This window comes from Vanderwaltozyma polyspora, genomic scaffold (assembly GCF_000150035.1).
Source record: "Vanderwaltozyma polyspora DSM 70294 KpolScaffold479 genomic scaffold, whole genome shotgun sequence".
Taxonomy (NCBI): domain Eukaryota; kingdom Fungi; phylum Ascomycota; class Saccharomycetes; order Saccharomycetales; family Saccharomycetaceae; genus Vanderwaltozyma; species Vanderwaltozyma polyspora.
The window spans coordinates 1-13,216 of NW_001834616.1; the positions used below are offsets into that span (position 1 = coordinate 1).

General features: G+C 33.1%; 6 protein-coding genes across 6 annotated transcripts; 4 read left to right on the top strand and 2 right to left on the bottom strand.

The window, feature by feature from the left end:
- Nucleotides 1-423, top strand: ARL1 (Arf family GTPase ARL1; the record flags this gene model as incomplete). The annotated part of the gene is made up of 1 exon (XM_001643321.1): nt 1-423. A coding segment is annotated over one exon (423 nt), but the record flags the coding sequence as incomplete, so codon positions are not given.
- A 788-nt stretch (nt 424-1,211) lies between these two features.
- Nucleotides 1,212-2,378, top strand: Kpol_479p2 (glyoxylate reductase; the record flags this gene model as incomplete). The annotated part of the gene is made up of 1 exon (XM_001643322.1): nt 1,212-2,378. One exon carries the CDS (start codon nt 1,212-1,214, stop codon nt 2,376-2,378), a length of 1,167 nt encoding a protein of 388 aa, XP_001643372.1.
- Nucleotides 2,379-2,937: 559 nt separating this feature from the next.
- SLK19 (Slk19p) lies at nt 2,938-5,325 on the top strand (the record flags this gene model as incomplete). Its single annotated transcript, XM_001643323.1, has 1 exon — nt 2,938-5,325. One exon carries the CDS (start codon nt 2,938-2,940, stop codon nt 5,323-5,325), a length of 2,388 nt encoding a protein of 795 aa, XP_001643373.1.
- Nucleotides 5,326-6,017: 692 nt separating this feature from the next.
- Kpol_479p4 (uncharacterized protein) lies at nt 6,018-8,993 on the top strand (the record flags this gene model as incomplete). Its single annotated transcript, XM_001643324.1, has 1 exon — nt 6,018-8,993. The coding sequence occupies one exon, from the start codon at nt 6,018-6,020 to the stop codon at nt 8,991-8,993; it is 2,976 nt and encodes a 991-aa protein (XP_001643374.1).
- Nucleotides 8,994-9,146: 153 nt separating this feature from the next.
- Nucleotides 9,147-9,866, bottom strand: LIP5 (lipoate synthase; the record flags this gene model as incomplete). The annotated part of the gene is made up of 1 exon (XM_001643325.1): nt 9,147-9,866. The coding sequence occupies one exon, from the start codon at nt 9,864-9,866 to the stop codon at nt 9,147-9,149; it is 720 nt and encodes a 239-aa protein (XP_001643375.1).
- A 1,025-nt stretch (nt 9,867-10,891) lies between these two features.
- Nucleotides 10,892-12,958, bottom strand: HOS3 (histone deacetylase; the record flags this gene model as incomplete). Its single annotated transcript, XM_001643326.1, has 1 exon — nt 10,892-12,958. One exon carries the CDS (start codon nt 12,956-12,958, stop codon nt 10,892-10,894), a length of 2,067 nt encoding a protein of 688 aa, XP_001643376.1.
- Nucleotides 12,959-13,216: the final 258 nt, after the last annotated feature.

Sequence of the window (13,216 nt, forward strand, 5' to 3'; positions counted from 1 at the left end):
GTCACAACAAAACCTACTATTGGTTTTAATGTAGAAACTTTAACTTATAGAAATTTGAAATTGAATGTGTGGGATTTGGGTGGCCAGACTTCTATCAGACCTTATTGGCGTTGTTATTACGCTGATACTGCTGCTGTTATATTCGTAGTGGATTCAACAGATAAGGACCGTATGTCCACTGCTGCAAAAGAACTGCATTTGATGTTACAGGAGGAAGAACTACAAGATGCTGCGTTGTTAGTGTTTGCAAATAAGCAAGATCAACCGGGTGCCTTGAGTGCAAGCGAAGTTTCAAAAGAATTGAACCTGGTGGAATTAAAAGATAGAAGTTGGTCAATTGTAGCCTCAAGTGCAATCAAAGGTGAAGGTATCACCGAAGGGTTGGATTGGCTGATCGATGTTATAAGAGAAGAACAATTATAGTACGGGAACCATGACTCTCACTCGACTTTCCCGTTACTTCCACTTCCACCTTCACCTTCACCACCACCTTCCTTTCCTTCTCGAAACTAAAGAATCAAATCAAATTGTATTTTTTACTTGAAAGATAATATGCAAAAACCAATGTTTTTAAAAAATAAAAATGAAAATTACGTTAATGTAAACATACAACGACCATAAGTTCATGGAACTAATATACCTGATTCATGCAAGACTAAAATTAAACTGAAGTCAAAATATTAAAATAAACTACAATTAATTCTGTCCATTATTAATAATTAATCTACAACAATTTCTTTAACCCACCCTTATAAGAATCTCCATCCTACAATTAATATAGATCATATAAGATTAGTTAGGACTTATTGTATAGTAAATAGTATTGTTTTAACCTCAATTCATGAATAGTTCATATATATACTCATCTTATTGTATTGACAATTTAACGGCTATAACCGGAGTTTCAGCTATTATTGTATACATTGTTCAAATGACAATGACATATATATCGATTCATACGGGTAAAAGGTGTAACCCCAACAATAGATCAATATTATCCATAGATATATAATATATATATATATATGATATATATATATCGACTCGATGGTGACTACATTTAGTTAGCACATTCCTCTATTTATTAGATACATTCAAGCTCGAACTATCAAGTATCTGTCTGATATTCCAAGGAAAGGACAGCTTCATACACCCTCTAAATTTAAATTTATTCAGAATTTTAAGTTTAATAACACTGGATCTGGGACCCTATGACAGTAATGATTGAGACCAAACCAAAGATAGTAGTTCCATATTTGTATATATGGGATGTAGCAGATTCTTCAAAAGAATGGGCAGAGGTATCAGAACATGTTGAATTTATTAGATATAAGATGTCTACAAGGGAAGATTTTATTCAGTTTCTACAAACCAGTGAGATACAAGGATTTTGGGTAGCTGAAGAATTCTTTACAGTCTTGGGGAACCCAAGTGATTATTGGGATTATTTCCCTGATTCTTTAAAAGTCATTTTAGTTCCTTGGGTTGGCTGTGATTTTATTGATGGTAAACGTTTAAGGTCTGAAAAAAATATTACCTTGTGTAATATTGGACCTCATGCTGCTTCTAATGTGTCTGATTTAGCTGTCTTTTTAGTGTTAAGTTGTTTCAGAATGACATCCTACTGGGAACATTGTTTTAGAATTGTAGAAAATGGGGATATTGAGAGTTGTAAGCAGTACATTGGGGGTTCCCTCCAAGATAATAAAGAAATGTCACTCTCCAAAGGTAAAAATGAAGAGTATGTATACAGATTCCCTACGAAACCAGAATCGAGTTTCACCAATATTGCAGAAAATTACACTGTAGGAGGTAAGATCATGGATTCTCCAACCAATAAGAATGTTTTAATATTAGGGTTCGGTTCCATTGGACAGACAATTGGTAAAAGATTGAAATTTGGACTCGATATGAATATATTTTACTATAAACGTAGTGGTCCTGTCGCTAGAGATGTCCTCAATTATGATGCAACATATTGCACGTCGTTGAAAGAGGAAGAAACATGGAGAATTGCTGACGTTATTATTCTGTCATTGCCTTCTGACGATTCAACCTCAAATCTAATCAATGATCAAACAATATCAATGTGCAAAAAGGGAGTCAGAATCATAAATATTGGTCGAGGAAGTTGCATTGACGAAGATGCTCTAATTAGAGGATTAGATTCAGGTCAAGTCAATAGTTGTGGATTAGATGTTTACAAAAATGAAACTGCTCCAATTGATAACAGATTATTAAGACGTTGGGATGTCACATTACTACCACATATAGGAAGTGCTGTCGCAGATATAATACATCGTCAAACAGTTGTGACATTAGAAAATATAAAAGATATATTCATTGACGGAGGATCAGGAATTTATGTCGTCAATTAAAAAAAAAAATGGAAAACCTTCTAGGAGAGATACCATTGTGATTATTACACTCTGCACTATACTTCTACAATATTTATTCTAATTATTATTAATGTAAGGCCTAATATTTTGAAATCCAAAAAATAATAGTATAAGGTATAAATCTTCTCAAATATTGTTCCTTGATGCCAAATTTCGCAATTTTTTCTTTCTTTTTCAATCCAAATCGAAAACATAAATCAACATAAATCAATTTACCAACATTTAATTTACCTTGCTTCAATCCTAACAAACTATTAACTTTTCTTGTAATCTTCACTTCTTATCTTTTGTCTTTTTGTATGGTACACGTTAAATCAAGATTCATTAAAGTACTTAAAACGCGTAAAGATTCAAAATAAAAATATCAACACAATTGAAATTTAAACCAAACCACAACGGTAAATTAACTTGATAAAGGTGATAACAAGTTGGCACAAGGAGTTAGAGTGAGCATATAAAGGTATTCATATTGTTTGAGTGGAGAAGTATAGAATAATTTTATTGTTATCCCAAACAGAAAGAGCCAATATATTTCAATATGGATTCTTTTCCTACAACACCAGTTAATAAAATGATTTTGGGGCATCAAGAGACTTCAGATCTTGGGTCTACATCTAATGGTAATGATGGTGAATTTAAAGTTCATCCTCATGGCCTTTCGAGTAAGAAGAGGTTTGTTCATTCAGGGGTTGAGTCTGCTTCTGAAACTGATTTATCGTTAGATTGTGTTAGGAGGAGTGTCAATCCTGAAACATCTGAAAAGGCTAGAAAGGAAATATTGGATAATATGGATATTAATAAATTGTTTTCTAAATCTAGGGATGTTAGTAGTGCTGATGATATTTCCAATGGTCCGATGATAAAATTAATTCATTCTCCAGTAAAAGTGGATTTAAGTTCTCCAGTACCAGTAACCGCCAATGGAATTGACAAAGCAGAAAACGAAGAACATGTTTCTAAAAAGCCAAGATTAGAATTAGACTTTGCTCCAGACTTGAAGAAACCTATCACTAATGATAGTGAAGAAATTGTAGGATCGCCTGATGCCATTGAAATGATCGAGACTAAAAGTAGTCCAAATAAAACAGGTCAGAATGAAGAATTGCTAGCATTGGAAATTCAAGAGGCTATGAGAGTATCAATCCATGAGGAAGAATCTGAAGATGATAAAGAGGATAACAATAGCAAAGATGTTTCACACAAGAGCTTTGTTACTCCAAAGAAGGATGATGTCGAAACTTCTCCAAATCTTCATAAATTGACACCACTCTTAAGTAGCAGCAGCAGCAGTCTATCACCAAAAATGGAGTATAGACATATATGCAGTGGAGAACAAGATGAAATCGAAAAGGAACATAATGGGTTTATTTTAGTTTCAAGAAGAAATGAAGAGTTGATTGATCAACTACATATGATGAACAAAAGATTAAACAACTATCTTTCCAAATATGAAAATTCAAACTATCAGTATAAACTTTTGCGTGCAGAGCATGAAAAGGCAAAAGATAATTTTGAGAAGCAATTGAATTTAGCACAAGCTGAAGTTGATCAGTCAACTGAAGATGCTAATAAACATAAAGAGAGATTTGAGAAAATTAAGAAGAAACTAAGTGAGACAAAGGATGAAATCCAAATGCTAAATCAAAATCAACGTATTTTGCAAGATAAATATGATGGAATGGCAAACGAAGTCGATGAATGGAGAAATAAGTATGAAGAAGTCCAAGGGAAGATGGCGAAACAGGAAAATGAGGCAAATAATAGTGCATCAAAGCTGCAATTACTTGAAGATGAATTAGAAATATTGAAGAATAAATTAGATGAATATGAGGCAAGCGAAACTAAGTTAAAGCTGGATTACAAAGAGTTAGATGAACTTTTCCAAAAGAGAGAGGAAGAGTTATTTTCAAAAGCAAACGAAGTTAATACCCTACAGCAAAGCCTAAATGAAATAATGAATAGTCAAAAGAGCGCCAGTGAAGACTTAGTAAAACAGATTGAAGAGTTATCTACTTCAAAATCTCAATTAGAAGTAAAATTAAGTCAAATATCAGTCGATCACTCGAAGGAGAAACATTACCTAGAGGATAAAATTAATGGAATGGAAAAAGATCTTTCAGAAAATGTTGGAAAATTGGAAATTGCTAACCAGAAAATATCGGATCTTCAAATTAAATTAAATGGGGAAATTCAAAATTTAGCTAATTTAAAGAAAGAATACGAAGTGTCAAATGACGATGCAGAAATCAATAAGGCTGAAGTACAGCAATTAAATACCAATATTGAAGAATTAAAGGAAAGTGAGATTCATTTGAAAGAGAAAATATCTACACTGGAGGCGAATATCGAAGAATGGAAGGGAAAATATCAAGCTCAATCTAGCGCCCATGAAAAAGTATCCATAGAATTTGAAAGTTTACAATTGAAAAATAACAATATAGAAGCTGAACATTTAGCAGAATTAGAACAATTACATGATAATATGACATCATTACAAGATACTATGAAAGAAAATGCAGAGTCAATTAATAAATTAAAAGATGAAAACAGAATATTACAAGAAAAGTTATTAGCTAATGAAGAAGTGACAAGCAATTCACAAACCTCAAGTGAAGTAAAAGAACAAGAAATAAACGAATTGAAAAATAAAATAAAAGATTTCCAAGAGAAATTAGATCTTAAAGAACAAGATACAAACAAACGTTTAAAATTGTTGGCAGAAGATTTATATGTCCAATATTCTTCAAAGCATGAACAAAAAGTCAAATTATTGAAAAAAGGTTACGATACAAAATATCAATCAAAAATTGATCAAATATCATTACAAAATCAAGGATTAGTCCAAGAGATTGAACAAATAAAGAATCAACTTTCCACAGAGAGGAAAGAAAAGCAAAAATTATTAGAACTCCTAGACCAAAAATAACTTATCGTTTAATTTAGGATAACTCATCACCCCTCTTCATTCAGCCACATTCATTGTTGATGTGTATACTTTTTTTTTTACTCTTTGGAGGTTCCACAAACAGAAATGCACATAATGATGAGATCATTTAACCTAGCAATTATAGTAATTGATTTATATAATATAACAACTTGGAGTTTTACGTATATCTTTATAGTTTTTATTTTTTTTAATTACCTTTATAATACGTGATTTATTGATAATATCGCGTTATCTACTACAGCAACCAAGAATCAAAGCTTAAATAAAAAATGTATAAATTTAGTCAACTTGAGAATGTATAAAGATTTAACGTATTACAAGTATCTAGTGAAGTAGATTATTATAGTAACCAGAATATAGATATATTTTTATTGTGAGAGTGGTATTTTTGAGAAGATACTGTTTGTTTAACGGTCCACAAGTTGTTTCAATAGCATAATTTTTTAATTTTAGTGGTTTTCGTGCAACAACCAGGAAGTTATAATTTCTAGATTTGATAAAATATAATACTTATACAACACCAACAGTCATTCAATAATTTCAAGACCGCTGTATTTATCATTCGTTTACATTTTATCCTTCCTATTAACTTTATTTCAGTTTGATAACTGGTGAGCTGGAATCTTTCAATTATATTACCTGTTTAGTCAACAGTTACAGATCTGGTATCCATGTCATCTCAGAATGGTGGGAGAGGTACTTTACAACTGCTGGAGCAGTACAATGAATATATATCAGAGAAAGACAAGACTATTGAGTATATCGAGGGTAATTTAGTTATGGAAAACAAGCAACCTTCATATGATCAATTACTAAAGGAGAATATTGAACTGAAGTTGAAAGTTGACGAATATGAAAATGAAATATCGAAGTTGAAGAGATTGTTAGAAGACACTCCACGAAGTGTCGAATCAGTACAAAGCACTGTCATCATTCATAACAAGACTGATGTCAGCATTCCCCCTTCTAATCCGGATATTAAACTTTCACTGCCTATAAGATCAACTAATAGAATCAATAACGTTAATAATAATATTGAGAAATCACGTATATCACCCTCTGAGGATAAAGTCTCAAATATTGATGAACGTTTAATCTCTGATTTGAATTTTAGTCGTAACATCGACTCCTTAGCAGAAGGTAACAAGAAACCTAACATTAAATCCAAATCGAATGAGGCAGGTGCTAAACAATCTGAAAGCACTTCAGTGAATAAAACAGAAACCTTGAATTCAACAACTATATCTCCACAAAAGACTATTTCTCCTTCAAAGGAAAGGTTAGAATCTCCATTGAGAGCAAATAGAGTAATTGCTGTAATCAACAATCATATACATTCCCCATTAAGTGAAAGATATAGTCCTGAGAGAGAAATAGATTTTATTGGAGATGACTTTGACCAATTTACAGAGATACCACATCGAAGTCCAGGTAGAAAATTAAAGGATGAAGAGTTAACAAAGCAATTTGAATCATCACCATCCCATAAAGAAAAAATTAATAATTTTTCAGATATGTTAGAGAGTACGTTTTCACATCCACCTGATGATCATATAATATCACATTTAGATATTCCTAGTCCAAAAATTGGTGCTCGTCCCTTTGTTTCGCCTCCATCATTACAACCTGCTGGCACTGATGCAAAATTAGCATCTCCAGTAGTTCTTCAAAAGCCAGAAATACCCAATATTAAAGTCCCAGCACCTTCTTTTATAGAAGAATTACACACAGAAAACGTTGGGTCACACGGAACAAATTATTCTGACACTCTATCTGAAAGAAGACTTTCTACTAAATCATCCCAGAATTATTCTAGTGATATTGTAATCTCTCCAGCGATTAGTAGGAATAATGCTTCCTTTCCAGACAATTCTTCATATAATAATGTTGAATCAGATATACCCTTATTTATAGATCCAAAAGATCTAGGAAGTGTCAGGGTAGAAATATCAAGCACACTATACCTCGACCCAGATTTAAATGATCAAGAAAGAAGGATATTAATAAGTGTCATTGATAGAAAATCAGATAAGGAAATATTCAAATTTGCCAAATCAATTACAAAAATTTACCAATTAGAAGATAAAATCAAACCATTATTATCTAGCTATTCCCTACCATTACTTCCAGATAGAGGTTTATTTGACTCGAATATTCCATCAAAGGTTCATTCGAGACGTGTTAAGTTGAATGACTTTTTTACAAGTCTCTTTAGTGTTCCAGAAATACCACCTAAAATTGGTCTCGACATTGCAAGATTTATGAGTACTGATACCGTCATTAATCCCAGTTATTTCGGAGATACTTTGAAAGAAGGTTATTTAATAAACAGGAGACAGAAAACATTAGGTTCTGCATATAATTGGAGGGTACGATATGGTGTGTTTAGAGATAACTATTTAGAATTATCTGAAGCCAATGAAGTAATTGAACAGATCAATCTAAATAATTCTACAATAGAATTTGTATCAGAAAACCAAGATGACAAACATGGTACAAAACATGCTTTCCTTTTGACTGAACATAAAAAAGGTGGTTTGTCAGGAAATATCCGATACTATGTTTGTTGTGAGACAAGAGAGGAAAGAGATTTATGGGTACATACGATAAAGAATAACTTTGGATCAAAAACAGATGAAAAAATAAATAATACTTCCAAGCAGCACGTTGTCACACCTACGGAATCATCACAACAGACAGATAGCAGTAATGACCATTCAATGTCTCATAGTAGTCGAAGCATAGTTTCTTCACCATCGAGGTCAATGGAAACTCCAGAGAGTGATAAGGATCAACGTAGATCAAAAAGGGGCTTCTTTCCCTTCAAAAAGGGCGCTAATTTTGTTGGTGTACTATCTGACACAATTGATCACGCCTTTGCTGACGAGCCAGATGTGAAACATAACTTATCCAATGAAACTAGCATCATGTCTTCACCTAAATTACCAAGCTCATCCTATAAAAATGTCTTTGGAAGTCCACTGGATGTTGCATTATCTATAAGTTCACATACACTACAAGGAAAATATAAAATTCCTAGTGTTGTGTATCGTTGTCTAGAGTACTTGTATAAAAACGGAGGATTGCATGAACAAGGTATTTTTAGATTAAGTGGTTCAAGTGCAATGATAAGAACCCTCCAAGAGAAATTTGATAGGGAACATGATGTGGATTTATACAACTACAACAACCGAAATGAGGAAGATAATTTAAATTCAGAGCTGCATACAACAGGATCTGTGGACATAAATACAGTTGCCGGTCTATTAAAATTGTATCTCAGAAGTTTACCTCATTTAATTTTTGGTGATAATAATTATACTGCATTTAGAAAAGTTGTGGAGAATAGTAATAATTCATCTGAAATTGCATTCAAATTCAAGGAGATTGTTAACGGTAAAAGCATTCCGTCTTCACATTATTCTTTGATGCATGCTTTATTCGAAGTACTTCTACGTATTAGCGAGCTTAGTGATACCAATAAAATGAACGTCAAAAATTTATGCATCGTTTTCTCACCTACACTAAACATCCCAGTTAATATTTTACAACCATTTATTGTCGATTTCGCATGCATATTTAATGGCGGAGAACCTGTCTCTGATTCTTCCAGGGAACAAATTGATGTCAATATCCCACAATTGTAAGATCATCTGTCTAATTAAGCAATATCCTTGACTTAGGTTCAGAGATATTGATACTGTAATATAAATTCATAACACATTATAAACGTTCCTGCATTTCATAAACAAATTTTTACAAGATTAAATACAAATACTTACGTTTATATAAATAAAATTCTATTGTCTTCTTTTTTTCAAGACATTTTCGATAAATGATTCACCAGCTTTATATGAAGATCTAACAAGTGGCCCTGAAGCACAGTATAAAAATCCCATTTCCAAAGCTTTCTCCTTCCAGTAATTGAATTTTTCTGGTCTTACATATTCTACAACTTTCATATGTCTTCGAGTAGGTCTCATATATTGTCCAAAAGTAACTATATCACAATTTATCTCACGAAGGTCCTTTAATGTCTGAATAACTTGATCGTCTGTTTCACCTAAGCCTAACATTATCGAAGTTTTTGTTAAAACATCCGGACTAACCTTTTTAGCTCTTTCTAAAACATTTAACGATTGTCTATAAGTAGCTCTTCTATCTCTAACATGAGGAGTCAACTCTTCTACAGTTTCCAAATTATGAGCATAGACGTCAAGCCCACTATTGGCCATAATATCAACCATTTCTAAATCACCTCTGAAATCACCGGAAAGAGTCTCGACGAATGTCACTGGTGATTTTTCCTTTATCAGTCTTACAGTTTCTGCTAAATGCTTTGCACCACCATCAATCAAGTCATCTCTGTCAACAGTAGTTAATACGACATAGCCCAAACCCCATCTTGAAATTGCTTCTGCTGTATTCATAGGTTCCAGTGGATCTGGTTTAGCTGGTGTCCTATTTGTCTTAACGGAACAAAATCTGCAACCTCTTGTACATGTATCACCAAGTAACATAATTGTAGCTGTAGCTTTTGATTTGTCAGAACCACCCCAACAGTCACCGATATTTGGACATCTTGCCTCTTCACAAACTGTACTTAATTTTAACTCCTTAACATCAGTCTTCAATTTATGATAATTAAGACCCTTTGGAATAGGCACTCTTAACCACTCAGGTAATCTTTTAGCTTCCTCTACATTTTGCCTAGCCTTCTCTAATGGATCTAATTTAAAGTCAGCAGCACGACCTTTTACAAAATCTTCAAAGGAGGGCCCTTTGTTTAGAGAATCTGAAAGGATGTAGAACGTCTTCTCTTTGTCTGTATCCCTGGAATGCTTGCACTAGCAACTTTGGAACCAGTTGACACTGATCTAAAGTTCAAATCAACCTTGATTGCTCTCAAGTTGCTCACACGATTCCTCAACATCTTAAAAACCTAATTGCAACGCTATCTCTTCAATAACACCCACTTTAAGATCACTGGAATGCTCTATTACAGACTCCAATGCTCAATAACTACTGTTTATATATATATATATATATATTCCAATAGGTTATTGGCTTCCATATATATGTTAATTCATCGAACCTTTAACTTTGCTTTCTGAATAAGAAAGAAGTCAAGTTTTATATCTAATAATATCGAATCATTAAGACGGCGCTAGCACAAATAGTCATAATGGTATCTAAATAAAACTGGCGACAGCATGAACTGAACCAATCGAATCCAATCCAATACAATAAGAATAACGACAATATAATTCTTTAATCAATTATAACAGAATTTAAATATAAAGTTTACAAAATTGTTTGGCACACGTTCATTCATGCCATCTATATACGTATCTAAAGTTGTTGGATATACAAATGCAGATTTAATAGATTATAATACAATGATATTTGAGTTGATAGGAAATCGATCAATGTAGAATAAATTTGTAATGATACTTATCCAAATTTTACGAAAAAATATATGCAACGATACTCTACGATGGCCAGTTTGATAATTGCAGTATTTTATTCTATTTTCTTGAGTTGTTTACCATCTTCCTCCACTTCTAGTAGAATGTTTTCTGGTAGTACCAACATGAGATATCATAGAAATATCACTGTCATCAAAGTTCAATATATTTGAGTTTCGATTAACTCTGATATTTCTTGAAGTTGTACTTGATGGTATCCTTCTATCACTATTGGATAATTTTTTAGTACCGTTTTTATGTCTGCCACCATTATCGTCATCTTCATCTTCATCGTGATTATTTTCAACAATCTCCAAAGTCTCTAAATGCCTGGAAATATCATCAATTGTAATATCTTCCACTGTACGATTGAATGTCTTATTCAATTCTTCATCATAAATATATTCTTCATCTTCTTCATCACTAAATAATTCTTGTTCCACGAATGGGACTTCCTTGGCTGCTTCTTTGGGGACATGTTGCTTAGCTTCATGTCCCTCTGTCTTCTTTCTCGATTCACGTTCAGATTTACGAGATGGTGGTACATGTTCACTTTCCATTTTGATATGATTGAGTTCATTTGTTTGTGATCTTGTAACTCTCTGAGGCTTTAGGCTAGGATAACCATATTTATCGTTGACCTCAGTTTCCTTCTCATGGAATAGAACATCTTCAAATTCATTTATCATTGATCTACCTAACTTGATGACTTCTTCAGCCCATATTCTAATTACGTCTCTCGATTTCTTAGTTTTGTATGGTTTCCAATGAGGTTTACAGCCACGAACAATTTCTTTGACAACTTGTTCAGATCCCCATTCTTTTATCCAATTTTGATTTTGCAAACCAATTAAATGAGAAAATACACCAGACGCAATAGCCTTATCAGAATAACCACCTTCCATGATGGAAAGCACCTTACCATGGCAATGAATTTGGGATAGTTTTAAAGCATCTTTGGTAAACATAGTATAAAAATGCGTCGGAACATTAACAGAATGCCTTTGCATTGATGTTTGCTCAAACTCAGAAGCATCAAATCCTGCACTTATAACAACTAAACCTTGGAATGGTTTACCTAAAGCGTCCATTTCTTCTTTAGCATTTCTGAAGAATTCATCAGCTTTAGCAAACAAAGTTCTGTATTTGGTTTGGTATAATTTATCAAAATCTTGTTCAGTTTCCCAAGGCGATAAGTGAATATTCCAAATGTTTACGTCATGAGCATTCATAACACAAGTAGATGCATTTCTTATATTTTCCTTAGTAGCATATTGTGATTCAGTGGGGAAAGAATTTATATCATGCATTGAGAAGTAACCAACTTTTGGAAATTCAGCAAATTTCTTGCCAAACTCATCATATCCCTCAGTGGTTTCAGGTTCAGCTTCAGTACGGAAACCTGCACGTTTCCAACATATATCTTGAGTACCATCACCATGGTGCAAGTCAAAGTCCAAGATGACAGCATGGGTGATACCATAAGTGTCAGATGCATATTCAATTGCAATGTGAGCGTTATTCAATAAACAAAACCCTGAAGGTGTGTCCACATGACAATGATGACCAGGAGGTCGTATTGCTACGAATGCTCTATTACTGATGTGGTCAGGAGAAGGCCCACTAAAGATAGAATCCACACCAGTTTCTAAAGCGCCAATAGAACCCTGTAAAGCCTCAATAGTACGAGAACTTAAATATATATCACCGGCATTCCAAGAAGCAGGAACTTCAATCTCACCTTTAGCCAATTTTTCATCAGCTTTTTGACATAATTTTACAATTTCATTTGGCCATTTTGTACCATGAATCTTAACCACATGAGGAGCATTTAAAGAACCCAGTCTTTGACTTGACGATTTCAAAGTGAACAGCGCAGGATACATTGTAATTGCAGCTGAAATACCCATTGAACTTGCCAATAGACGTTCTGGTCTTTCGACAATAGTTTTCTTATATGATTTGGCAACCCAATCTCTTAGGAACACATGCTGTAAGGATAATGGTGATAAAACTACCACTGCCTTAGCAGATTCCGGAATTTGTGAAGCAGCTCTTGCGGCTGATATTACATTTGGATTATTCTGGACAAACGATTGGAATTGCTGATGGAATTTATGCAATGGATCTTGTGTTGAAGACATGTTTGTTATAAATTTTTTTATAATGAAATAGAAGTATCTAGCAGAAGTAAATTTCCTTTTAATTGATAGTAATAGTATGAATGAATTAAAACTATTATATATCCAGGAAATTCGAAAAAGTTAATATTGATAGATAGAAAATAAATAGTTTTGAATGCGTGTTAATTAGTATCGACCAGCAATATATTATGGAAGAAGTGCTGTATATATGTAGATATATATATTTAATCCACAACGAATATTTAAATATCAATTAAT